This window comes from Thamnophis sirtalis, unplaced genomic scaffold (assembly GCF_051295495.1).
Source record: "Thamnophis sirtalis isolate CommonGarterSnake01/CBP01778 unplaced genomic scaffold, rThaSir2_p1.2 scaffold_12, whole genome shotgun sequence".
NCBI classification, from domain to species: Eukaryota; Metazoa; Chordata; class Lepidosauria; order Squamata; family Natricidae; genus Thamnophis; species Thamnophis sirtalis.
The window spans coordinates 2,602,371-2,630,057 of record NW_028261392.1 but is presented as its reverse complement, the minus strand read 5'-3'; the positions used below and the strand labels follow the sequence as shown (position 1 = coordinate 2,630,057).

General features: G+C 46.4%; 1 protein-coding gene and 1 long non-coding RNA gene across 3 annotated transcripts in view; both read left to right on the top strand.

Annotated features, from left to right (window-relative positions):
• AKAP11 (A-kinase anchoring protein 11) overlaps positions 1–12,472 on the top strand; it is a 44,345-nt gene extending 31,873 nt beyond the window's left edge. For both annotated transcript variants that reach the window (XM_087726955.1, XM_087726954.1), the window contains 2 exons: positions 2,817–2,977; positions 11,243–12,472. In XM_087726955.1, the coding sequence (XP_087583081.1) occupies positions 2,817–2,977; positions 11,243–11,392 (311 nt within the window). In that variant the 3' untranslated portion in view covers positions 11,393–12,472. The remainder of the gene's footprint in view (positions 1–2,816; positions 2,978–11,242) is intronic.
• Positions 12,473–13,145: 673 nt separating this feature from the next.
• LOC148043240 (uncharacterized) lies at positions 13,146–24,880 on the top strand. The gene is made up of 2 exons (XR_015698247.1): positions 13,146–14,546; positions 24,600–24,880. It is a non-coding gene; the product is annotated as an uncharacterized LOC148043240 (long non-coding RNA).
• Positions 24,881–27,687: the final 2,807 nt, after the last annotated feature.

The window sequence follows — 27,687 nt, the reverse complement described above, 5'->3', positions numbered from 1 at the left end:
TCCCTTTTTTAAATTTAATTGACTTCCCTACTTTATAAATCACCATTACTGTGGGAGCGGTGGGCGGTTAGAAAATTTTACTACTAACAGAGATACAAAAGTGGGCGGTAGGTATAAAAAGGTTGACTACCCCTGGTTTGGTTAAATGAAAAGAAGGACTAGGGGAGACATGATAGCAGTCTTCCAATATCTCAGGGGTTGCCCCAAAGAAGAGGGAGTCAAGCTATTCTCCAAAGCACCTGAGGGTAGAACAAGAAGCAATGGGTGGAAACTCATCAAGGAGAGAAGCAACCTAGAAATTAAGGAGAGATTTCCTGATAGTGAGAACAATTAATCAATGGAACAGAAGTTGCTTCCAGAAGTTGTGAATGCCCCAACACTGGAAGTCTTTAAGAAGATGTTGGATAGCCATTTGTCTGAAGCGGTGTAAGGTTGGAATGCCTTTTGGACCTCAGCAACCACTAAATTCATAATTTTAAATCCCGTGGACCACTACGATGAATTAAAAAAAAAAGATAAATAGTATTTAGTGCAATGTAAAAAAAATATAAATAATTTTTCTGCGGACCACCAGTTGGTGGCCACTGCACTAGAAGACCTCCAAGGTCCATTCGAATTGGTTATTCTGTATTCCGATACACCTTAAGACTACCCAGGGGGTGCTTCTACACAGATGTTTTTTGTAGACTGCACATCTGTTTCGTCTTTTCTCGCTTTATCAGAATTTCGGGGATGGAGAAAATGGCAGAGGGGAAAACGGCAAGAAGGTGACAAACAGAAAAACCAGATTGAAAGGGCCACTTAAATTGTAAGGAGTGGGTCAGCGTGAATGCCTGTGTCAGGTTTCCTCAAGATGCCCTAATTGATTCATGAGTATCGAGCCAAGTTTCAATACAAAACTAGCCATTTATTAGGAGCACCATTAGGCAAGGCCTCTTTTGCAATTAGACCCGAGCTTTGTTTGAATTATAGCTGAACCTTGCCCCTGTTGCTCCCCTCCACTCAGTCTGTGTCATAAATCACATTCCCCAATGAGGTGCCGCCCTCCCAAGCCTACTACTGCGGTAATCTGAGCTCCGACTTTAGCCAAAAGTATGCATGGAATGCGCCCCCCCTCCTCCCGTCCCTCACCATGACAACTTTAGGAGTTGACGGCCTGATTAAAGATTTAATTGGAAACAACCTCTGTTCCAGTGTTTTGTCCATCCTGGATGCGAGAACAGCGTTTGTAATCTGCGTGAAAACCATCTGTATTTGTTGTGTAATATTCTCAGCTGGGATGGACCACAAACTTTTGTGCTTTGCTCCGTGGCCTGCCCTAAATTACTCGGATTCATGCTTCCCAAGTGAACGCAAGAAGCCTAGCTCCCTCTTATGGGCATTAGTGCGTGTTCTTTTTTAACTGCACGATTGCTTCCTGCTAAATTGAAAGTCAACAAAGCCAGCTCAGGTTATGTCCCAACTCATGGAACATAAGACAATTCCTTTCACTTCCTACACAAGAAGGAGAATTTTAACAGTAGGTAATGGGTTACTTTGAAAGCCCAACTGCTTTCAGAATAACAGAGTTGGAAGGGACTCTTGGGGGGGGGGGTCTTCTAGTCCAACCCCCTGCTCAAGGAGGAGACCCTACACCATATCAGACAAATGACTGTCCAATCTGCAATTTCTTAGCTGTTAGAATTGATTGTGTCTATTGTTGATTGGGCGGATTTTGAATCCAACATGTGTGTGTGTGTGTGTGTGTGTGTGTGTGTGTGAAACAGAGAGGAGAGAGAGAGAAAGAGAGAGAGAATGAATGGAAGGAGAGAGAGAGGAGAGAGAAGAGAGAGAGAGTGGAGAGAGAGAGAATAGAAAGAGAGAATGAATGGAAGGAGAGAGGAGAGAGAGAGGAAGGAGAAAGAGGAGAGAGTGGAGAGAGAGAGAATGAATGGAAGGCGAGAAGGAGAGAGGAGAGAGTGGAGAGAGAGAGAATAGAAAGAGAGAGAGAGAATGAATGGAAGGAGAGAGAGGAAGGAGAAAGAGGAGAGAGTGGAGAGGGAAAGAATGAATGGAAGGAGAGAAGGAGAGAGAGGAGAGAGAGAGTGGAGAGAGAGAGAATAGAAAGAGAGAGAGAATGAATGGAAGGAGAGAGGAAGGAGAAAGGAGAGAGTGGAGAGAGAGAGAATGAATGGAAGGAGAGAAGGAGAGAGTGGAGAGAGAGAATAGAAAGAGAGAGAGAATGAATGGAAGGAGAGAAGGAGAGAGTGGAGAGAGAGAATAGAAAGAGAGAGAGAATGAATGGAAGGAGAGAGGAGAGAGAGGAAGGAGAAAGAGGAGAGAGTGGAGAGAGAGAGAATGAATGGAAGGAGAGAAGGAGAGAGAGAAGGAGAGAGAGAGGAAGGAGAAAGAGAAGGAGAGAGTGGAGAGAGAAAGAATGAATGGAAGGAGAGAGGAGAGAAAGGAAGAAAAGAGAGAGAGGGAGAGATTGGAGAGAGAGAGAGAGGAAGGCAAGAGAGAAAGAGGGAGAGATGGGCAGTTAAAAAATGTGAATTATAAATAAAAGAAACATAGGACTTTGAATTTACTTGAAATTGAGCTATAATTGCCGGTCCGTTTCCCTTTCAGCCAGTTTGCAAAGATCTCTTGTTTTCTTTCTTGTTTTTTTACTGCTTTGTATAATGGGATGCAATTAGCAAACATGCCTAACCTCCTTGCTTTTCCTATCGTGTCTTAGCAGCAACTTGTCTCTCTTTGCAAAAAGCTTTCCGCCGCCCGTTGACTAAAAACGTGGGATGGATGGGCTTCATTTTCCCCTTCTCCTTGGCTTGTCCTAGGGTTGAGGAAACCTTCCAAAGCCTTGGTCATCGTGAATGTGGACGTTGGGCCCTGCCCGGTGGATCCTCAGCTGAGAATGACGCTGCAGTGGTTGAGTGCTTCGGAAGCAGATGTGCCCGAGCTGCGTTTCCATGAGGACACACCCGGGGAGTTCCTCCTGGTGAGTAGCGAAGACGCAGAGCCAGTACAAGCTGACGTATAATTCCACTTCAAGGGAGCCTTCCCTGGGTGGGAAAGCAGTGTGAAAGCCACCCACTGGCGTCGTTTTTTCCAAGATGCATTTGTTGGAACCTCTGGTTAATGTTGCCGCGGCATCTTCCAGGGAAAGGAGTTTAAATTGTGGTCATGTTCCAATCTTTGTGGCCCTGGCAACCGTCCTTCAAATGTTTGAGTGTCCCTCTCTCATTCACTCACTCTCTTTCACCCTCTCTCTCTCTTTCTCCCCCTTTCTCTCTCTTCCTCTCTCTGACTCTCTCTCTCCCTTCTCTCTCTTTCTCACTCTCTCTCTCCCCTCTCTCACTCACCCTGTCTCTTTCACCTTCTCTCCACCTTTCTCTCTCCCCCTTTCTCTCTCTCTCTCCTTTCTCTCCCTCTCCCTCTTTTTCCCCCTCCCTCTCTCCCTTCCTCTCTTTCTTTCTCCCCTTTTCTTCCCCTCTCTTCCTCCCTCCCTATCCTTTCTCTCTCTCACACACAGACACTCTTTCACCCTCTCTCTTTCTCTCCCTTTCTCTCTCTCTCTCCCTCTCCCCCTCTCTCTTTCTCTTTCTATCTCACCTTTCTCTCACTCACCCTCTCTCTTTTACCCTATTTCTCTCTTTCTCCCCCTTTCTCTCTCCCCCTTTCTCTCTCTCCCCCTCCCTCTTTATCTCCCACCCTCCCTCCCTGCCTCTCTTTCTCTCTGTCTCTTTCTCCCCCTTTCTTCCCCTCTCTTCCTCCCTCCTTCTCCCTCCTCTCTCTCTCCCTCACTTTCTTTCACCCTCTCTCTTTCTCCCCCTTTCTCTCCCCCTCTCTCTTTCTCTCTCACCTCTCTCTCAATAACCCCTCTCTCTTTTACCCTCTCTCTCTTTCTCCCCCTTTCTCTCCCCCTCCCTCTCTCTCCCTTCCTCTCTCCCCCTCCCTCTCTCCCCTCCCTCTTTATCTCCCACCCTCCCTCCCTGCCTCTCTTTCTCTCTGTCTCTTTCTCCCCCTTTCTTCCCCTCTCTTCCTCCCTCCCTCTCTCTCCTCTCTCTCTCATTTTCTTTCACCCTCTCTCTTTCTCCCCCTTTCTCTCTCTCCCTCCCTCTCCCCCCTCTCTCTTTCTCTTTCTCTCTCCCCCTTCTCTCTCTCTCTCACTCACCCCTCTCTCTTTCATTCTCTCTTTCTTTCCCCCTTTCTCTCTCTCTCTCCCCCTTCCCCCCCCTCTCTCTGGCCATCCAGTACTTTTTCTTCTGGACGGAATACGAATGTAAAACTATGGATAATTCATTTTGTCATCTGCACTGAGTCTGAATCTCAAAATGACCCCAAATCCACAATGCAAAGATCCGTCCCCTTTTGTCTTTTTTATCATCCTGTTGTTCCCCTTAAATTTCACATTTCCACTCGCCAACATCCCTTTTCTCATATTTGTCCGGTGAGAAAACCTGTACAGTCATAATGCATTTCCGGAGGCATTTATTTTATTTAAAAAAGCTTCTCCACTAATTTCCTTCGGGCGACCTGCGGTGGGCTGGCTAATTTGCCTTCTGCACTAAAAACAGCCTGGTTGATTTGAATGTTTCCTTCAAGTTCACTGCGTTCTTCTTCCTGTTGACTAGCTTCTGGTCAACAATTTTTGCCACATGTGTTTATTTCTGTTTTCCGCCACAACTACTACACTTAATTCTCACTTATTTTTTCCTGTTGCCTTTTCAGTGAGAGTTCAGCTTAGCCTCCCGGTTTAAATATTGAATGTTTAAGAGCCTCGTCAAGTATCAAGAACTCAGAATGGTTATTTGTAAAGGAAAATATGCTTTTTTTGTTATTTCTCCCTTCGTTTGTGTAAATGGATATGTAGCATAAGAGAAACGGAAGATGATAAGATAGATGGTGCATATTTGGTGATCAAACTGCCCGATTGCATTACTCAAGGGCAGTGGTTCCCAAACCTGGCAACTTTAAGACTTGTGGACTTCAACTCCCAGAATTCTCCAGCCAGCAGAGCTAACCGAAAGCCCTCCATTCAATTCTGGAGCCGGCCGGAAGTCTGGTTCCACCACCATAGAGTCTCTTCCTAGCACACCATCCTTTTTCCTCTGCTGACCGGAAGTCCGGTTCCCCCCACCATAGAGTCTCTTCCTAGCACAGCATCTTTTTTCCTCTGCTGACCAGAAGTTTGGTTACCCCACCATAGAGTCTCCTAGCACGGCATCCTTTTTCCTCTGCTGACCGGAAGTCTGGTTCCCCCCATCATAAAGTCTCCTCCTAGCACAGCATCTTTTTTCCTTTGCTGACCAGAAGTCCAGTTCCCCACCATAGAGTCTCCTCCTAGCACAGCATCCTTTTTCCTCTGCTGACTGGAAGTCTGGTTCCCCCCACCATAGAGTCTCCTCCTAGCACGGCATCCTTTTTCCTCTGCTGACTGGAAGTCTGGTTCCCCCCACCATAGAGTCTCCTCCTAGCACGGCATCCTTTTTTCCTCTGCTGAGCGGAAGTCCGGTTCCCCCCACCATAGAGTCTCCTCCTAGCACAGCATCTTTTTTCCTCTACCTGTCCTAACCGAAAGCCCTATCAATTGTGGAGCCGACCGGCGACAGGGAGCCGCAGCAGAGGGATGAAAAGAGCCACATGCGGCTCCAGAGCCGCGGGTTGCCGACCCCTTCCCTAATCTGATATTTTTACCAATCTCCGTCAAAATTAAATTATTATAATTCAAATTATTCAGGTATATGAATAACTACAAAGAGTGCAGAGAAGAGCCACAGAGATGATTAAGGGACCGGAAGTTAAAACATATGAAGAATGGTTGCAGGAACTGGGCATATCTAGTTTGATGAAAAGAAGGACTAAGGGAGACATGATAGCAGTCTTCCAATATCTCAGGGGCTGCCACAAAGAAGAGGGAGTCAAACTATTCTCCAAGGCCCCTGAGGGCAGGACAAGAAGCAATGGGTGGAAACTAATCAAGGAGAGAAGCAACTTAGAACTGAGGAGGAATTTCTTGACAGTAAGAAGAATTAACCAGTGGAACAACTTGCCTCCAGAAGTTGTGGATGCTCCAACGCTGGAAGTTTTTAAGAAGAGCCTGGACAGCTAAATTGTCCTGAATGGTGTAGGATCTCCTGCTTCAGCAGCGGGCTGGACTAGAAGACCTCCAAGTTCCCTTCTCACCCCGTTATTCTGTTAAAGCGTGATGGCGACCAGATGAAGAGCCTAATCTGAGATTTTTACCCACTTGTTTAAATGTGACTTTGAATCCACTTTCATTTTCTTCCTTGGAATGGCAAAGTGCTTTGCAATATCATCCTCCTCTCTCTGCGTTTTATCCGTAAGCAGATGATGACCTCATTGTAATCTAAGCTCTGTGGCCTTAAAAAAACACAAAACAACACACACACAAACAACCTTCCCTTCCAGGTACTTGATTGTCTCACCCGTAATTATGGACAGCCACATCTTGATTTGTATGAACCCGCAGTCTGCAATTAAGCAATGTGATTGTCCCCCCTGGATGACCTGCTCCAAACTCAACTCATTAGAAGCTATTTTGGTTAATCCTTCGGGCAGTTGTTGTTTAGAAACTTCAAGGATTTCCACGGAAACGTGTGCAGCCCTTATAGAGTTTTAGTCGTTTTAAAAAGTCACATCGAAGTAAAATACACGTTGGCTAATTAGTAGGTGAGTCAGAGAGCCGGTTGAAATGTTTGTGGAATTGTGAAGCAATTAGGGGTGATCTTACAAGAATACAATAGCAGAGTTGGAAGGGACCTTGGAGGTCTTCTAGTCCAACCCCCTGCCTAGGCAGGAAACTCTATACCGTTTCAGACAGATGGCTATCCAACATCTTCTTAAAGGCTTCCAATGTTGTGCACAACTTCTGGAGGCAAGTTGTTCCACTGATTAATTGTTTTCACAGTCAGGAAATTTATCCTCGGTTCTAAGTTGCTTCTCTCCTTGATTAGTTTCCACCCATTGCTTCTTGTCCTGCCCTCAGGTGCTTTGGAGAATAGCTTGACTCCCTCTTCTTTGTGGCAACCCCTGAGATATCGGAAGACTTCTGTCATGTCTCCCTTAGTCCTTCTTCTCATTAAACTAAACATTCCCAGTTCCTGCAACCGTTCTTCATATGTTTCAGCCTCCAGTCCTCTAATCCTCTTTGTTGCTCTTCTCTGCACTCTTTCTAAAGTCTCCGCATCTTTTCTACATCGTGGCGACCACAACTGAATGCAGGATTCCAAGTGTGGCCTTACCAAGGCCTTATAAAGTGGTATTAACCCTTCATGTGATCTTGATTCTTTCTTTTGTTTCGCCCTCACCTCTGGGAATTTTGGACCTCCTTTGGTTAAAGCGTGAGAACAAGCGCAAGTAACTTTCTTACTTGAGAGACCGCCTCCTGCCAATTACCTCCTCGCGACCCATTAGATCACATAGATTAGGCCTCCTCCGAGTTCCATCTGCCAGTCAGTGTCGACTGGCAACTACGCGGAGGAGAGCCTTCTCGGTAGTAGCTCCGACCCTTTGGAACGATCTCCCCGTGGAGATTCGTACCCTCACCACCCTCCAGACCTTCCGCACAGCCCTTAAAATCTGGCTATCCCGTCAGGCCTGGGGTTAAAGAATGTAATTCACCCCCACCCGAATGGTATGAATGTTGTGCTCTATTTTTAATTATGTATTGTTCTTGTGTGTTATTGTTTGTATCCCCCTCCCCATGAGTTGTGAGCCGCCCTGAGTCCCCCCAGGGAAAAGGGCGGCCTATAAATAAATTTTCAAATACTCAAATACTCAAATACTTTCGCTCTGCCGTGAGCATAGGCAGGCGAAAGAAAGTGCTTTAGTCAGAGGGGTGTTGGGGGAGAGAACTGCCTCACCAGCCATAAACCTCACCGCACGTCACTGGATGCTAACAACCAGTTGTCTGCAAGGAATGTAAATCCTTCCATCCTCCACCTTTCAGTTCAGAACTGAAGAAGCTTCTTGCATGAGAAGCGAAACGTCTTCCAAAGGGGGAAAAAAGAGAAAGTCCAGTTGCATCCTGAAAAAAGCACCTTTGGGACAACCACGACCTGGATGACTGAGAATTTATTTCTGCAGATTTAGAAATGAAGTTGATTCACAGTGAGATTCACAGAAACCCACCAGGTTGATATCCAAAGTGAAATATCTTTGTTCGAGCCATTCACAAAAGGACACAGGATTAATACAGTGCGATGTGTTTGGTCCAAAGAAACCTTCGCATTTCCCCCCCCCCCTTCAAAATCCCAGTTTTCATCCCAGGTATCAAACTAGGCTGCCCTTTGCATCCCACACATGTGTTTTTATTCAAGCTGTGAGAAGGAGGGAAAATTCCCTCTGAGCAGGGAAGTGTTTGAACTACACAACTTCGGCTTGTCGTTGGAAATTTTGATTTCTGCCTTGTGGATCTTCGCGCTTCCTTAAATGTGCCACTCTGGAGTCAGTGGTTTCTACTCACAATAGAGTAAATTCACCAAAGAAACCACACTTTATGTCATGGAAGGATGGAAAGAGATATTTCCGTACTCATCCGAGCAATTGTCGAATGCCAGTTTATTCAGGACTGTTACCAGTGAATTAATTTGTGCACAATATCTTTTTTTTTTAGCCAACTGTTGCCTACTAATAAGAAAAAATCAGGAACTCTTGGGAATATCTTTCTGAAAAACAGGTTTAAGGAAGTGAAAAGCAGGTTTTGAGGATACCCAATTATAGAAGTATCTATCAAGGTTCGCTCTCTGAGTTTAGATACAGATTAACAGAGCTGGGACCTTGTAGGTCATCTAGTCCAACCCCACAAGGTGAAATGTAATTTTTTTTTTTGCCACCGGTTCTCTGGGCGTGGCTTGGTGGTGGTGGGGGGTCATGTGACTGGGTGGGTGTGGCCAACTTTTTTTTTAAAATATACCCTTTTATTTTCCATTTTCATAACATATAATCACATGTATACTATTACATAGCCAATATCCTATTGTATTAAGTAGTAATTACATCAGTTCCTCTTGTCATCAACGCCCAGAAAGATAAAAAACCATTGTTAGCTCTTCTGCTCTCCATGCACCTCTTTCTCCTACCTCTCTCCTACCTCCTTTCTTCCCTCCATCATCCTTTTCTACTCTACTTCCCCTTCCTTTCACCTTCTCCTCTCTCTTCATTCCACTCCTCCTTATCCTCCTCATCTTTCCCCCTTACCCTCTCTCCTATCCCTCTCTTCCTATCTTTCTTCTCTCCTCTGTTTCCCACTCTTCCTCTCATTGGTGTATTTCAGCTTCTGAGCAAACTCCATTCTGTGTTGATGGTATTTATGCTTCCATATCAATATACTTAACATATTAGATCTTCTGCTCTCCATACACCTCTTTCTTCTACCTCTCTCCTACCTCCTTCCTTCCCTCCATCATCCTTTTCTACTCTACTTCCCCTTCCTTTCTCCTTCTCCTCTCTCTTCATTCCACTCCTCCTTATCCTCCTCGTCTTCCCCCCTTACCCTCTCTCCTATCCCTCTCTTCCCATCTTTCTTCTCTCCTCTGTTTCCCACTCTTCCTCTCATTGGTGTATTTCCGCTTCTGAGCAAACTCCATTCTATGTTGATGGTATTTATGCTTCCATATCAATATACTTAACATATTAGATCTTCTGCTCTCCATACACCTCTTTCTTCTACCTCTCTCCTACCTCCTTTCTTCCCTCCATCATCCTTTTCTACTCTACTTCCCCTTCCTTTCTCCTTCTCCTCTCTCTTCATTCCACTCCTCCTTATCCTCCTCATCTTCCCCCCTTACCCTCTCTCCTATCCCTCTCTTCCCACCTTTCTTCTCTCCTCTGTTTCCCACTCTTCCTCTCATTGGTGTATTTCCGCTTCTGAGCAAACTCCATTCTATGTTGATGGTATTTATGCTTCCATATCAATATACTTAACATATTAGATCTTCTGCTCTCCATACACCTCTTTCTTCTACCTCTCTCCTACCTCCTTTCTTCCCTCCATCATCCTTTTCTACTCTACTTCCCCTTCCTTTCTCCTTCTCCTCTCTCTTCATTCCACTCCTCCTTATCCTCCTCATCTCCCCCCCCCTTACCCTCTCTCCTATCCCTCTCTTCCCATCTTTCTTCTCTCCTCTGTTTCCCACTCTTCCTCTCATTGGTGTATTTCCGCTTCTGAGCAAACTCCATTCTATGGAGCCAACTTTTTTTTTAAAAAGCATTTTTTACTACCTATTTGCTCGAAGAGGTGGTTAAAAATGCTTTTAAGAAGTGGGGAAAAAAGATTCAGTTGTGCTGTGCGATTGTGGGAACCTTTTTTTCCACATTTCAAAGCATTTTTTTTTCCTGCTGGCTCAAGGCAGGAAAAAAAAAATGCTTTAAAAAGCGGGGTGGGGGGAAACGTCCCACGATTGTGCGGCCCACAGCTGAGCTGCGTGATGAGGGTCTCCAGCCTTCTGTTTTGTGGGTCAGGTAGATATGACTAGGAAGAGATGTCCTTCAAAGAATGATGAAGCTGTCCAACCTCCTCTTTTGTGGGTCAAGTAGATATGACTAGGAAAAGATGTCCTTCAAAGAATGATGAAGCTCTCCAACCTCCTCCTTTTTGGGTCAGGTAGACTAGGAAAAGGCGTCCTTCAAAGATGATAAAGGTCTCCAGCCTTCTTTTCTGTGGGTCAAGTAGATATGACTAGGAAAAGACGTCCTTCAAAAGATGATGAAGTTCTCCAACCTCCTATTTCGTGGGTTAGGTAGATATGATTAGGAGATGATGTCCTTCAAAGAATGATGAAGCTGTCCAACCTCCTCTTTTGTGGGTCAAGTAGATATGACTAAGAAAAGATGTCCTTCAAAGGATGATGAAGCTGTCCAACCTCCTCCTTTTTGGGTCAGGTAGACTAGGAAAAGACGTCCTTCAAAGATGATGAAGGTCTCCAGTCTTCTGTTTTGTGGGTCAGGTAGATATGACTAGGAAAAGATGTCCTTCAAAGAATGATGAAGCTGTCCAACCTCCTCCTTTTTGGGTCAGGTAGACTAGGAAAAGACGTCCTTCAAATATGATGAAGTTCTCCAACCTCCTATTTCGTGGGTAAGGTAGATATGATTAGGAGACAATGTCCTTCAAAGAATGATGAAACTGTCCAACCTCCTCTTTTGTGGGTCAGGTAAATATGAGTAGGAAAAGATGCCCTTCAAAAGATGATGAAGTTCTCCAATCTCCTTCTCTCCCCACCCCCACACCCCTTTCTAGCTTTCGAAGACCTTGCAGGAGAAAGGCTGGTGTGTGGGAGACCTCTTCCAGGCAGTCCTGAAATACTGTGAAGCCATGGAGAAGTCTAGCGATGGGGACAGGACCCTGGGAAGCCCAACCCTCTTCAGGTGGCTTCAGGAGAACGTCTGAACGATCCGGAGAAGTTTCTCCTTGAATTCAACTCTTGAATCCTCATGGGGGAAAAACGAAAGAGAGAGAGAGAGAGAAAGAGAGAAAGAGAGAGAGAGAGAGAGAGAGAGAATGTGTGCTAACTAGCAAATGTAACATAATTTGCGTTGTGAGGAGCATTATGCCAGAAGTAAATATTAAGCGTGCTGTACTGTCAAGTGGCTTTGTGAAACTGTGTGTGGTTTTAATCCTCTGTGTGTGTGTGTGTGTGCGTGCGTGTGTGTGTTTGTGTGCGTGATCTGAATGAGGGTCTCCACTTGTTCTTCTCCTCATCCGTCTGCAACTCTCTTCTGTCGCGGAGATGAGAAGCCTTTTCGCTTTCTATCGTTGAGTGAGGATTCCTGCCAAACTAGGACAAGGAATGTCGTATCATCTCAGTCTAGGTCCATTATTTGTGTCTCTGTCTGTCGTCTTTGCCATTTTTCCTTGCCTCTCTCCTTGGAACGAGCTGCAGGCCAAAAAATTGGGGTCCAGCGATGGTCAGCTGCTGCCTTTTTTTCCTCTGAGGGTCTTGTGGGGGGGCTGTAGATTTGCTCACTCATTTCTTTGCTGCTTCCACCGACTTCAGCCAAGTTCTGCTGATGAAGCTGAAGAGAGGACCAAATTGCATCAGAATTGGAGTAAAGGAAGGGGTCAGGATCAAAGTGTAGAATTTATTACTTGCACCCATCAAAAACCAAGTATTCTTCATTTCCAAGTGAAAGGCCGTGGAAGGCCGTAATTCTCAATATTGAGTATTACGATTGTATCGGAGAAGGTGGGTTGGAGATTTATGTTCCCCATCACTATAATACTGTAATATTTCCAAATGTTAGATACCAAAATGCTACACTCCCTCCAGAATACTTTTCCTTTTTCATCCGTTCTGTAAAATCTTCTCTCTTCATAAAACAAATAGTTACAGGAAAGAAGAATAGGGTAGGCCAGTAGCCAAAAGGTTGAGTTCTCCAATCCAGGGGTGGGTTCCTATTGGCATTACTGCTGATAAAAATTTTTGCGTGCGCATTTACACCTAAAAAGTTCTGACGTAAGAAAAGGGGGGGGGGGAAATTACATTTCTGCAATGGAGATTGTTCTGCGCATGCGCAGAAGGAAAAATAAAAGATGGCGCCACCGACAATTGAACTGTTTTAAGTGCGAGGGGGGCCAAGTTACTCTGTACTCAGCCGAACCAGTCCAAACTGGTAGGAACCCACCTCTGTTCCAGTTGCTTTGTTTCTGGTTTATACCGTGATGTCAGGAGACATGTTTAATGTTGTCTCGTCGAAACATCGTCCCCAAACCAATGTTGTATGTCTATAGGTCTTTTTCTTTATATTCAACTGCATTCTGTTAAATTGAGAATGCAGGAGATAAGAATCATTGGCATAAAATAGTGTTGATCAACTTTGGCCACTTGAAGAAGGATGGACTTCAACTCCCAGCATAGCTGGCTGGAGAATTCTGGGAGCTGAAGTCCAGGCATCTTCCAAGTGGCCAAAGTTGATAAATGGTGGCATAAAGACACATCGGCATTACATAACCGCTTCGGAGAAATGGTCACAAATCCAGGAGATCCCTCCCATTTTGTGATGTGGATCTAGTTGAACTAGTTTGCGCTTTACGGAGCAGAAAAGAGGAAGGTATGACTTCCTGAGATCATATCACTGCATCCTTCATGGAAGGAGAAACCAACATTTCAAGCTGTAGAACTCTGCTGTGAGGGGGGGGGGGGTCATTGATGCTCTTTAGAAAACGGGGAATTTCCCCATCGGCTTCTAGGAAGGGTACAAATGAGGACGGAATGGGACAACTTGTATGGTCAACTTGCTTTGGCCAACCTGCCCCAGGACAACTCGCTGCGGGACAAGTCAGCAATTCAATTATTTAAAATAATTTTATTTTTTGTCATTCACATTTTATTTTCTCTCCCCCCCCCCCCCTTGGGCCTCCTTTCTTTAATGATTCCATTCCACTGTTTCTTCAATGTTAATGCAATTCTTGTCCCACGGCAAGTTGGCCTTGGCGAGTTGGCCCTGGCGAGTTTGGCATGGCGAGTTGACCATGGTGAGTTGACCATGGCATGATGGCCATGGTGCATTGGCTATGGTGATTGGCCTTGGCTAGTTGGCCGTGCCAAGTTGGCCATGGTGAGTTGACCATGGTGCATTGGCTATGGTGATTGGCCTTGGCTAGTTGGCCGTGCCAAGTTGACCGTGGTGAGTTGACCATGGCATGTTGGCCATGGTGCATTGGCTATGGTGATTGGCCTTGGCTAGTTGGCCATGCCAAGTTGGCCATGGTGAGTTGGCCATAGCAAGTTGGCCATGGTGAATTTGGCCATGGCGAATTGTTGTTGACCCAAATGAGGATGCTGCAAGGAAGCAGAAGCCCATGAGCTAAGAAAATAAATCAAACCTCTCCAGTCAACGGAGAGGAAGGGACAAGCAGATAGAAGGTATCTCTGAAGATTAAGGAGATCTTCCGGGAGTCTTCTACTGAGAATTGGTGTTGCAATGGAGGGATCCATACAGATGCCGGAGACAAAAAGAGATTGGACGACGTGCCCTACTCCAGCCTTAATAGCACTCTCAAAAGTTGATGGTTGAAGGTTGTGAGACCATTATGAGTCTTGGTGGCTTGGTTCTGCTTTTCTTACTTGACTGCTATGGAAGGTGGAATTTACCTGACCTTCCAGGAATATCAAAATACATTTCGGAATTCTATTGTTTGCGTTTCTTGCTGTACACGTTTCAGGCTTCCTCTGTACAGAGAGCCTTCTTGTTTAGGAATTGTATCATATTCTGAATTGCTCTTAGGCGTGTTTGAGTGCCCGCGCGCATGCGTGCGCCTGTGTGAGTACAAGGAATGAAAGTCAACGTGAAGATTTTCCACTGTTGGTGGTTAGTAAATGGGCGCAATTAGATGTCGAGATGTGAATTTCAAGTTGCACTAAAGTTGTTGTTTTAACAGTAACCTTAAAATAAATTGTATATAAGCAGACGTCGGTGTGGTTTAAAATTTGTCTCTTCAAAGAAGGGAAGCGTCAAGATTGGCGACTGAGAGGGGAATTCCAGCCATTTCCCAAACAATCGCAAAATAACTTGAGAAAGCTGCAGATGCAAATCAATGAAATGTAAGTATCAAATTTAAGTATTTCCATAATATTATTTAACAGTATTGACCCTGTGTTATGAATTCTTGTTTTTAAGTAGTCTCACAATCATGCCATGCAAAATTTAGAGAGTCCCAATATTTAGTCTTGTCTGTCTGTGTATCTCTCTGTCTCTGTCTGTCTGTCTGTCTGTCTCTCTCTCTCTCTTTCTGTTTCTCTCTCTCTCTCTCTCTCTCATCTATTTATCATCTATCATTTCTCTTTCTCATCTGGCTATTTATATCTATTATCTACCTATCTTTTATCTATCTCTCATCTCTATCATGGCTGTCTATCATCTCATCTTTTTCTCATCTGTGTATCTCTATTATCTACCTCTGTCTCTCATCTATCTATCATGACTGTGTGTCTGTGTGTCTGTGTCTCTCTGTCTATGTATGTATGTATGTATGTATGTATGTATGTATGTATGTATGTACGTATATGTATATGTATATGTATATGTATGGATGTATCTGTCTGTCTATCTATATCTATCTATCTATCTATCTATCTATCTATCTATCTATCTATCTATCTATCTATCTATCTATCTATCATCTATCATCATTGTCTGTCTGTCCATCCGTCCATCCATCTATCCATCTATCCATCCATCCATCCATCCTGTCCTGTTTATACCACTGCATTTGTGAGATTCTTTCAACAAATTTCAATAACTAAGAGCAAAACAATTTTTAACATAACAATATCCAACGTAGGATTAAAACCACTAACATTGGACGAAGAAGTATCAAGAAACATCTGTTGTGTGATAGGCTAGAAACAAATGCTGTTGCAAGGGTGAAAACCTAAACTTTGAACAGACAAAAGAAAGCAATAAAAAGATCTCAAGAACTATTTGCAAATATTGTTCTCTAGAGGAAGAGTGATCGCTTCCCGTGTGTCCCAGGTGTCTAGAAAAGATCCTTTAAATCTTAGGATTCAAGTCCGCTTTTTAAAACAAATTCTTCGGAAAGACAGATTCTAGAATCAGGATTCCCACTAATGTTTTTATTCATACAAGGGGAAGAGAAAATATGAATGAGACAGTCAGCTGAGATGTTCTACTTTTCTACGTGTTTCTAAGGTTTTATCCCAAATGAATATTGCTGAGTTCCTTCCCAACCGTTTCGTAAAAATCTGGCTGGCCGTACTTCTAAAAGTCTTCCGTAAATGAAGATGTGTTTGCTCAGAGCAAGATCAATAACCAAGTGTCTACTTCTGGATTCAGAACAAGGACACTTGTCTTAATAAGCACAAAGCATAGTAACTACTTGGATCTCAGCCCAGTCCTGTAAAATTCAACCTCCTGTTTCTAAGAGTGAGCCAAATCCTCTAGAGAAGGTTAAAAATCTGCACTCTTTCATCTAAGTTATCTTGACAGGAGAGTAAGGGGGGAAAAAAAACCTTCTTTTTCAGAGTCCAGGATGTATTCCCGATAGCTCTCTGAGAGAGAGAGCAGGGATGGTATACAAAGGAAAGTTAGAAGAGCTTAAATGCCAATGAACAAATGCAATGTGAAATCATATTGGGAAATTATTTTTGCCGGAATTCTCGTGGATGGCGTAGAAAACAGCAATATATCCTTCTTCTTCTGCGTCAATTGAATCTTGTCAGGTTGAAAATAATGAAGGCAAGGCTGATTTGCATTTTTAGGATTTACAGACCACTGCGTGTGTAAAATCAATGTAGAAGATTTTTAAAGTGGATTTGCATGGTAAGGAGTGGCATATACATTTAATGAATGGATGGATGGATGGATGGATGGATGGATAGATAGATAGATAGATAGATAGATAGATAGATAGATAGATAGATAGATGAAAGATAGATGATAGATAGATAGATAGATAGATAGATAGATAGATAGATAGATAGATAGATAGATATGGATGGATATGATAGATGATATGGGTGGATGGATGGATGGATAGATAAATAGATCTATATGGATGGATGGATGGATGGATGGATGGATGGATAGGTAGACAGAGAGATAGATAATGGATGGATATGATAGATGATATGGATGGATAGATAAATAGATAGATATGGATGGATGGATGGATAGAGAGATAGATATGGATGGATATGATAGATGATATGGATGGATGGATGGATGGATGGATGGATGGATGGATGGATGGATGGATAGATAGATAGATGTGGGTAGATATGATAGATGATACGGACAGACAGACAGACAGATAGAATATAGATGGGTGGGTGGATGATGATAGACAGATTGATAGATAATGTGGATGGATGGATTGAAGATTGATCAATAGGTATAGATGATAGATGGAATATGGGTGACTGGGTGAATGGATAGATAAAAAGATTGATTGGTAATGTGGATGGATGGCTATGGAGAAAAGGGTGGTTAGATGGTTGGATAGATGATAGATAGATAGATAGATAGATAGATAGATAGATAGATAGATAGATAGATGATAGATAGATAGATAGATAGATAGATAGATGATAGATAGATAGATAGATAGATAGATAGATAGATAGATAGATAGATAGATGATAGAATAGACAGACAGACAGACAGACAGACATACCATTTAGGAGGTAGTCATCTCTAAAAAGTTTATTTGAAAAATAAAGAATTGGATCCCTTAGGCTGGTGATTAGCTTGGTAACAGGACATTCTCAAAGAAATATAGGGATGGGAAAACAGATGAGGATCTTTTGAAAGAACCATTAAGGACCTTTGTCATCTTTGCCCAAGGATTTATCAATGGAACTCCTGGGGGAGCCAGTGAAAAACATCAAACACAAAGAAAAACATGGAGCACGGTCCATGAATACAATGTCATCTGTAAGGTACAATATGACTAATATGTTGTGCTCTTCCTATCACCGTTGCTTGGGATTGAAGATAAAAATTGCTAGCAACACAGTTTTAAACCGACTGATGAAGAAGAACAGGACTTTGGGTTCACGGTTCCCATGGCCTCTCCCAAGTCCTTCCAATTTCATCTAATTTTCCCACCTGGGCTCTACCATCCATGGGAAGCAGCTGTTGGAGCTGAAGCATGCTCCATCACTTTCTCCAGTCTGGGAGGAACATCACAACAGGATGTGCAGCCAGATGCTTCTTGTCTCGCTGAAAACCTTTGTGTGGGCCGCTCCGCTTAGATTAACAGGGTTCTATCTAGTTTAAAATAAATGCAAATACCTTTGTGCTTACTGCGGTCGATCATAGTTTCACTGACAAAATGAGAACAAAAATAGACAAGAAGTTGAATGAAGTGGTGAGAACCGTGAGTGGGATGGGACGTTGTCTTGGGGCCAAGTTCAATGTTCTTATTGCAGTTTACTTAGTTCTTTTTTTTGTATCTTGGAGCGAAGGGAAGGACGCGACAAGAGACAAGTGAAAGTGACTTTATTCAGCTCATAGTAAACTGCGATTCAACGTGGCGTGGTTCGCGCCAAACATTTATACCCCCGGGTTTGAACGAGGAGCCAATGGGGCGTCGAGTAGCTCGACCAATCAGGGCGAGGATTGAACCGGCTCCGCCCGGGAACCAATCAGGGAAGGAGTCCTTTATTCGCGCGCTTGTATTTCCCGCGCTAGTATTCAACACCCCTCCCCCCCCAGTCAAAGAGTTCCTTTAGGAAGGGCAAACATAGTCCTGTAGGTAGGCGGGCCGGTGGCGTTCTCGTCCCGATCTTCGTGGCTCCCCGGCGGTTGTCGACGGGGGGGGAACCGCCGGTGGAGGAGTGTCCGTGGTGGGGCGGTGAACGTGCGGCGTGACCCCGAGAGGAGGCGCTGGCCCCGGGTCCCGTGCCCGATGTCCATCTGTCCGGGGTAGCGTCTCCGTGGCAACAGGAGTGTCCGGTAGCGGCCCCGCGCAGTCTAGTTGGGGTGTAGGTTCAGAGTCTCGATAAGGGCTTCGAGGAAAAGAGTAGCCGGTTGGGGCGCGCCTGTCCTGCAAGTTCGCATCGGCATGCCTCCCGTTCCCCGGGTGGAAACGGTCCGTTGGGGAAAAGGTCAACGAGGGTGGCTCCTGGTGTGAGCGGGTGTCTGAGGGGCTTGGGCCGTCTGTTTCTGCGTGAAGGCGACGCCTTAACTGGTCCACGTGGCGCCTCCATTGTGTTCCGTCGGCCAGGGCGACCCTGAAGGAACAGGGGCCGGTCAGAGCTGTGATGGTTGCGGGAACCCACCGTGGATCCCCAGAAAAGGAACGGGCCCATACAGGGTCCCCTAACTTAAACGCGTGGGAAGGAAGGGCCCCCAGGTTGCTTGGCGGATCCCCTGCGTATAATGGATGGAGCCTGTCTAGGGGGGTCCGCAATCTCCTACCCATCAAGAGCTCCGCGGGACTTTTATTGGTCGTCGGACAGGGTATGGAGTGCTGGCTCAAGAGGTAGGCCGCTACTCTTTCTTGCCAGTCGCCCTGGTCCATGCGGCCCAAAGCTTCTTTCGCTGAGCGAACTGCTCGCTCCGCCCGGCCGTTACTAGCTGGGTGATAAGGGGCCGTGGCCGCGTGTCTGATTCCTTGTTCGGCCAGGAATTCTTGGAACGTGGTGGAGGTAAACTGGGGCCCGTTATCGGAAACTATCACATCCGGTAACCCATGGGTAGCGAACATCTTACGGAGGGCCCTCACTGTGCTCTCCGCTGTGGTGGAGGTCATGATTACCAGCTCCACCCACTTGGAGTAAGCATCGACCACTATCATGAAGTTCCGGCCGTGGAAGGGGCCGGCGAAGTCGATGTGTATACGGGACCATGGGCCTCTAGGGATTTCCCACTCACGAGGGGCGGCTGTGGGGGGATTCGGCCTAGAGTTTTGGCAGACCCTGCATCGGCCAACGTAGTCTGCAATTTCCGAGTCTAACAAGGGCCACCACACGTAGCTACGGGCTAAGGCTTTCATTCGCGCTATGCCTGGGTGGTTTTTGTGGAGTGCGGGCAGGATTCGTGCCCGTAGGGCTTTGGGGATCACTACCCTATCCCCCCAGACAAGACAACCCCCGTGAAGGGCGAGTTCGGCTTGTCGCGCTTTAAATGGGCGGAATTCTTCCGCTACCTTTTCCGTGGGCCACCCCCTCAAAACCCATGAAGCAACCTGAGATAGGACGGGGTCAGCCTTTGTGCAGGCTGCAACGTCCGCGGCCGAGACGGGGAGGTCGGATTCGGCGATGGACAGAACAGAGAGTGCGGGCACGTGGGCTGTGTCCGTCTCTGGCAGAGGGCAACGGCTCAGGGCGTCTGCGTGCCCTAGCTGTTTTCCCGGACGGTATAACAGCGTATACGAATACGCCGTTAGGAACTCCGTCCACCGAGTCATGCGGGGGGACAAAATGGGGGGAGTTGGCTTGTCGCCCGCCAGTAGCCCCAGGAGGGGCTTGTGATCCGTGACTAGGGTGAACTTTCTACCATAAAGGTAGTCATGGAACCGCTTAATGCCGGACACTGCAGCCAGGGCTTCTTTATCGATTTGGCTGTAGTTCCGCTCCGTGGAGGAGAGTGTCCGGGAATAGAAAGCTATGGGGGCTTCTGAGCCGTTCGGGAGGACGTGGCTCAGGACCGCCCCTATGCCATAGGGGGAGGCGTCGCAAGTCAGAATTAGAGGCATCCTATCGCTGTACTGGATTAGGACTGCCGATGAAGTTAAAATGTCCTTTATAGCCGCGAACGCGTGCGCTTCACGGCTACCCCATTTCCAGGCCGCTGACCGGTCAAGTAGTCGGTGTAGCGGCTCAGCTAGTGACGCCTTGTGGGGGATAAAAGGGGCGTAGAAGTTTAAGAGCCCCAGGAACGCCTGTAATTCCGCCCTAGAGGTGGGTGCGGGTGCGTTTTTGATGGCGGCAACTTTGGAAGGAGTGGGGTGGATGCCTTGGGCATCAATGAGGAACCCCAAGAATTCAACTTTGGGAACAGCAATTTCGCATTTGCTGCGCTTTAATTTCAGTCCTGCCTCCCTGAAACGTGTGAGGACCTCCCGCAGTGTTTTCAGGAGTTCCGAGTGACTGGGGGCTGCGACCAGGACGTCGTCGAAGTAGGGAACGACACCTGGGAGCCCGTGGAGCAACCGCTCCATGAGGCTCTGGAAAATCCCAGGGGCAACCGAAACGCCGAATTGGAGACGGCGGCAACGGAAAGCCCCGCGGTGGGTGACGATGGTCTGGGCTGTAGCCGCATCGTCGTCTACGGGAAGCTGCTGGTAGGCCTGTGCCATGTCTAGCTTAGCGAAGATGCGGCCCTGTCCTAAGGAGTGGAGTAGGTGCTGCACTACGGGAACCGGATACGGGTTTGCCTGCAGGGCCAAATTGATGGTCGACTTGTAGTCGGCACATATTCTCACCGATCCGTCGGGTTTGACCGGGAGGACTATGGGGGTTTCCCAACGGGCGTGATCTACGGGCTCGAGTACCCCTTGCTCAATAAGCTTATCAAGTTCCGCGTCTACCTTTGCTCTCAATGCGAAAGGAACCCTGCGTGCCTTCAACCTAACGGGAGCGACCTGGGGATCGAGGCAGAGAGAAATGGGGGTACCCTTGTAACAACCCAATTTCCCATCGAACACATCAGCGAACTCGTCTAGGACGCTATCTACGGGGAGGGGAACTACCCTGTGTACCCCTTCTATGGTGAGGCCCAAGGCGGGGAACCATTCTAACCCCAGGAGAGCGGGCAGGTTGTTCCTAACGACTAAAACTGGGAGTTTCCCTTTAAAATTCCCATATTCCACCCGGATGTGGTATATCCCAGCTGTGGGAATCCCATTTCCCTGATAGTCTAGGAGGGAGACCCCGGCGGGGCGCAGCTTTCTCTGGGGGACCCCGGGGCAAAGGCGGGAGAACAAAGCCCAAGAAAGGAGAGAACGGGATGAACCGGAGTCCACCTCCATTTGGCACAGCTGACCTTCGAGCCGGACGGCGGTGCTTATTTTCCGGTTGCCAGCGGGAACGTGGGATGCCTGGTAGACCACGCAGTCGGCGCTGGGGGGCTGGTAGGTTGAGTGGCAGTCCTCGGAGCGCCTCGCGGAACGTGGCTGCTGGCGGCGTTGCGGTGCCTGGCGCTGGTCGCTGGGCTGCATAAACGACGGGGCTGGCAGGAGAGCCCGGCATACTCTGGCGAGGTGCCCTTCTGCAGCGGCGGCAGACGGCAGAGCGGAACGGGCAGGCTGCGCGGCTGTGGCGGCCGCCGCATCCGCGGCAAGGTGCGTTTGAGGCTGGCTGAACGGGCGTCGGCGGTTGCTGGGGTGGCCTCCGCTTCGGCTGCATCCTCATTTGCCCTACGGTTTCCTCCTCCTCCTCCTCGTCTTCAGCAGGAGAGAGATCGTCGACGAGGTTCGTCTGGGTGGACGGCCCCGCGGCGGCTTGCGCGGGGGGGTTTAGCTGGAGGCGTTCCATGTCGGCCGTGGATTGCTCGGAGAGTTCGGCCGCTCGCGCTGTCTCCACGGCTTGCATCAGGGTAATCTTGTGATTCCGGAGCATTCGGCTGCGCAATTGCACGTCGCGGACCCCGCACACAAACTGCTCCGCGAGGTTCTCCTCCAGGTCTGCAAAATCACACTGGGCGGCCACTGTGCGCAAAGCCTCCAGGAACTGGCTGATGGATTCGTTGGGCTTTTGCACTCGGCGGCGGAAAGCGAAACGGCGTGCAAAGAGAGAGGGTGAGGGAGCGTAGTGGTTCCTCAGCCTGGACATCAGCTCGCTCCACCCGAGTTTGTAGGCTGGCCTCGGGGCGGCCAGGGCCCTCGCAGAGGCGAACATGGAAGGCTCACAGCAGGATAGGAAGAAGCTGCATTTCTCCTCGTCGGTCTGAGCCTGGTTCTTCGAGGCGATCAGGTAGCACTCGAAACGTTCCATGAAACTGTCCCATGATTCTCCGCTGGCTCCGCCGAATGGCGCGAAAGGAGGAAGCGAAGATGCCATCGAGGTGTGGAGCCGGAGGGGGAGAGAGGAAAGGCGGAGAAAAACTTCGCGTTCGCTGCCGGAATTCTCAGTCTGAAGTTAGCGTTCGAGCTGGTTCAGACGCGGTGGCAGCTGGCTTGCTCTTCTCCGTGGTCGCGGGAATCGGGATCCCACCTTCGTCGCCAGTTTTGTATCTTGGAGCGAAGGGAAGGACGCGACAAGAGACAAGTGAAAGTGACTTTATTCAGCTCATAGTAAACTGCGATTCAACGTGGCGTGGTTCGCGCCAAACATTTATACCCCCGGGTTTGAACGAGGAGCCAATGGGGCGTCGAGTAGCTCGACCAATCAGGGCGAGGATTGAACCGGCTCCGCCCGGGAACCAATCAGGGAAGGAGTCCTTTATTCGCGCGCTTGTATTTCCCGCGCTAGTATTCAACACTTTTTATCTACATGCTACTAAAATTTGCATTGACAGGACTTTTAACTGGACAAAATGGCGCGTCACACAGGGCAACAGTTTTTGAACCACGTTGTCTCAAATGGCCTAACTTATAGAACGTGTGAAAAATCCTGGGTTTGTGAACCCAAGAGAATAAAATTTAGGGACATTGTGGCTGCTTCAGCGCTGTTGGCTGCTGTTGTTTCATGGAAAGCTTCATTTGCAATGTTCTGTGACAGTTTCCCAGCCACTCTCGCAATCCCTTGTTTCCTTCCCCACCAACGGCAGTCGCTGGAAAGGGAAGGGGATGGGAGGGGAAGAAGTAAGGAAGAAAAGGGAGGGAGGAGCGAAAAGGGATGAAGGGGAAGGAAGGAAGGAGGGGAAGGAAGATAGAAGGAGGGAGGGAAGAAGGAAGGAAGGGGTACAGAGGGTGGGAAGGGGAGGGAGGAAAGGAAGGAAGGAGAAGAAAGGAAAGGGAACTGGGAAGAAGGAGGAGAGACGAAGGAAGGAAGAGAAAGAGAAAAAAGGAAAGAAAGAAAGAAAGAAAGATTTGATTGATTAATTTCTGGTACTCCCTGCCTGCTTCCTCACCATATTTACTTTATTCAAAAGATTAAAAGACAAAAGCCAAAAGAAAAAAAATTAAAGAGACAAAACAAAACTAAACCAAAACATTAAAAAAAAGGTGTGAGTTAAAAGGGGAAAAAAACCCACACATTATCTCCCCTAGTTGAATCCTGACAATTCTATTGCAACCGTGATAAGGTGCCCCGATCTTTGCAAAGCAGGTGCAAAATTTAAAATAAGCTTGTACGGAAAAAGGATCTTGCCTTCTCTACCGGTTTGCAGTTTCGCAGTCCAAATTTCTTCATGTTTCCCTTTGAGCCTTGAAAAAGAGGCCTAGCTGTGTTAAAGACCGAAGGAACTTCAATGAATTAATGGCACTTTTCCCCCCCCAGCCTCACGGGACGGTCCGAAAAAGCAGGCTGGCTTTAATAAACATTTGAAAGATTGCTGCATTTATACTTGTAGAAGCTCCGGAGTTGATCTGATGCTTTTTGAGAAATCAAAAACTGATAATTGCACGATTGCAAAAGATTGCTTCATTTTGAGCCTAGAATAAGGATTGCTGAATTACGGAATATTTTCTAACTTGTGGAACTGATAGAAGCCGAGGTGGCGCAGTGGTTAGAGTGCAGCACTGCAGGCTACTTCAGCTGACTGCAGTTCTGCAGTTCGGCTGTTCAAATCTCACCGGCTCAGGGTTGACTCAGCCTTCCATCCTTCCGAGGTGGGTAAAATGAGGACCCGGATTGTTGTTGGGGGCAATATGCTGACTCTGTAAACCGCTTAGAGAGGGCTGAAAGCCCTAGGAAGCGGTATATAAGTCTAACTGCTAACTGCTATTGCTAGCTTATTTTATCAATGGCTTGATAAACAGTGATAGAGATTAGAAATTGGATAAATATTATTATGTGTAAGCAAATTGACCCAGACAATACACCGTTCACAAAGCACTTATGCCTGCAAAAGAAAAATGTATAAATAAACTTAAAAAAAAAAGATTTGTTGAATTAAGTTGCGATGAAATTGCCTCCTTCACTTGGGCCCAAATACTGAATCAGTTTCAATTAAAAACTCTTAAGGTTTAATTTTCCATGGAGGTTTTTCCTTTCCATTCTTTCCTTCTCTCTTCTTTTCTCTCGTAGTTTTGCCATCCCTTGTGGATTTAAGTTTCTACAGTAATGACTTGGCCAGCCAACGCTTTTCAGTATTTCTTAGGTTACGACCTTCTTCTTGAAATGAGCGAGGATGGGACGAGTGGCTATGTGGTTCACCAAAGCAGCTGCAGGATTCGCCCAGGGAACACCAAAAGACACCAACGCAGCTGCGTTTTCTCCTAAAAGGCTTCTGAAGTGAGTTACCATCCAGATGTTCGGAGCCAGAACCGAGGCTGGTGTGAATTAAATAAAATCACAAAAGTACCCAACACCTCTGCTTTATTTTATGACCTAGACAAAACAGAATCTATTGTTCAGGCTGGATTTGGCATTTTATCCCTCTACGGTAGGGGTGTCAAACTCAATTTCATGGAGGGCCACATCAGGGCTGTGGTTGATCTTGGGTGGGGTGGGGGCTTGGCCAACTGGGTAGGTGTGGTGCACCGAACCGGCAGTTACGCTGGCAGAAACCCCCAACCCCCGAACCAGTAGCCTGTTTTGAAGAGTGATGATTTACTATGTAAGAATAAAAAGATAATTAGGTACTGGAGGGGGTTTGGTTTGTAATATATCAAACTTTGGCCAACATCCAGAGAACATGAATAGGTTTAACTCTTTCCAGTCCTGGCCTCCTGTGAATTAAATAAACGGATGAAATGCCCAACACTTCTGCAATCTCAAAAGCTTCTGAACACCGTGGGAATTGACGAGCTCAACGTGAGTCAATTGCGAAGGACGGCTTTCCTTGGAATAGCTTGCATCCTGCAACGAAACCTTTAACGCTATCAGAGAACAATTTCTACTTCTCTCAGGCCCTTGGGAAGGACTCCATGGGCCAGAGGTGTCAAACACAAGGCCCACGGGCTGGATACGGCTTGTGGGGCCGTGCTGGAAAATTTTTCAACAACTAAAATAAATAATCAAATAAATAAATAAATCAAATAAAATATAAATATATATAAAATTAATAAATACAATAATAAATACAACGTGTACAATAAATAAAATGAAATTAAATAAAATAAGTAATAAAACACAATAAATAAATACAATAAATAAATACAATAAATAATAAACAATACAATAAATAAATACAATAAAATAAAATAATACAATAAAATAAAATAATAAAATAAATTAATAAAATAATAAAATAAAAAAAATAAAATAAAATAAAAAATAAAATAAAATAAAAAAGTAAAATAAAAAAGTAAAATAAAAGAAAAAAAGGAAAATAAAAGAAAAAAGGAAAAGAAAAGAAAAAAGGAAAAGAAAAGAAAAAAGGAAAAGAAAAGAAAAAAGGAAAATAAAACAAAAGGAAAATAAAAAAAGGAAAATAAAACAAAAAAGGAAAATAAAACAAAAAAGGAAAATAAAATGCTTTACGGATATGCTGAATCTGAAGCCTTTGCAAGCTGCATAACTCTGCAAAAGTTAAATGACAGAGGGGTCTCTTCTCAGCTGCGTCTCTTCACCACCAGAAACCCATTTCTCTCTGTGTGTGTGTGTCTGTGTGTGTCTGTGTGTGTTGCCTGGAAAGATTTCAGGGTCATTGTGCACTTTGTGCTGGCACTTTTTCAAGGAGCCAAGTTGCACTCCTTGTCCCTGGTCGTACCGTGTGGGCAAGTCTTTGTCAGAACATTGAGTCCACTTCCATGAAGAAGATTTCTCTCTCTCTCTCTCGTTTTTCTTTTGGTTGTCGTCTCCTTCCCTCCCTCCCTCCCTCCCTCCCTCCCTCCTTCCAAACTTCCCTTCTTGAAGGCTCTTGAAGCAACACAAACAAACCCTTCTCTACCTTAAGGCATCCAGGGGAAATGAGCACATGTTGATAATTATTGGTTTGGGCTCCACTTGATTCATTTCTGTGGTGAGCAGAAGGCTTGTTTATACCTAAGTTTAAGAGCTAAAGAAATGTAGACTAGGCCATGGTTGTGTTTTTAGAGTCGCTGGGTGGACATCTGGGTGAAGGAGGAGGAATTTTCTTGGACCACTGGAGTTTGGGGAGGTGGAGATGACAGAGCAAATGACGAGGGTTGGTGAAACCAAGAGTGGCCTAATCCCAACACGGGTCACGTTCACCTCGACCCCCTTGAAAGGAAGCCAAGAAGGTTTATACTGGCCAGACCAGAAAGGTAGAAGAGGGATGACTTCTCTTTGTCAAAAGATGGATTTGTTTCTCTCCTCCTTCTCCTTCTCCACCTCCTCCTCTTTCACCTTCTCCTTTTCCTTCTTCCTCCCTTTTCCCCCTTCCCCTCCCTTCTTCCCCTTCCCCTCCTCTTTCTTCTCTCCTCCTCCTCCCTTCTTCCCCTTCTCTTTCACCTTCTTTTCCCTTCTTCCCCTCTCCTCCTCTCCCTCCTCCTTTCTTCTTCTCCTCCTCCTCCCTTCTTCCCCTTCCCCTCCTCCTCCCTTCTTCCCCTTCCCCTCCTCCTCTCCTCCTCCTCCTCTCCCTCCTCCTTTCTTCTTCTCCTCCTCCTCCCTTCTTCCCCTTCCCCTCCTCCTCCCTTCTTCCCCCTCCTCTCCTCCTCCTCCTCCTCCTCCCTTCTTCCCCTTCTCTTTCACCATTCTTTTCCCTTCTTCCTTCCTCTTCCTCCCTTCTCCTTCTCTTCTCCCTCCTCCTTTCTTCTTCTCCTCCTCCCTTCTTCCCCTTCCCCTCCTCCTTCTCCCTTCTTCCCCCCTCCTCTCCTCCTCCTCCTCCCTTCTTCGCCTTCTCTTTCACCATTCTTTTCCCTTCTTCCTTCCTCCTCTCCTCCTCTTCCTACTCCTCCCTTCTTCTCCTTCTCCTCTCCCTCCTCCTTTCTTCTTCTCCTCCTCCCTTCTTCCCCCCTCCTCTCCTACTCCTCGTGTTCCACCACCACCACCACCACCTCCTCCTCCTCCTCCTCCTCCTCCTCCTCCTCCTCCTCCTCCTCCTCCTCCTCCTCCTCCTCCTCCTCCTCCTCCTCCTCCTCGTATTTAAAAGCCAGAATGGAAAATCTGATAAGGTCAGCAGTCCATAACTTACTTTTTGGATCAGCAAGACGGGCTTTGAAGGATGGGAACTGAAGCAGAAATTGCCACCAACATTTGGTGGCCAAAT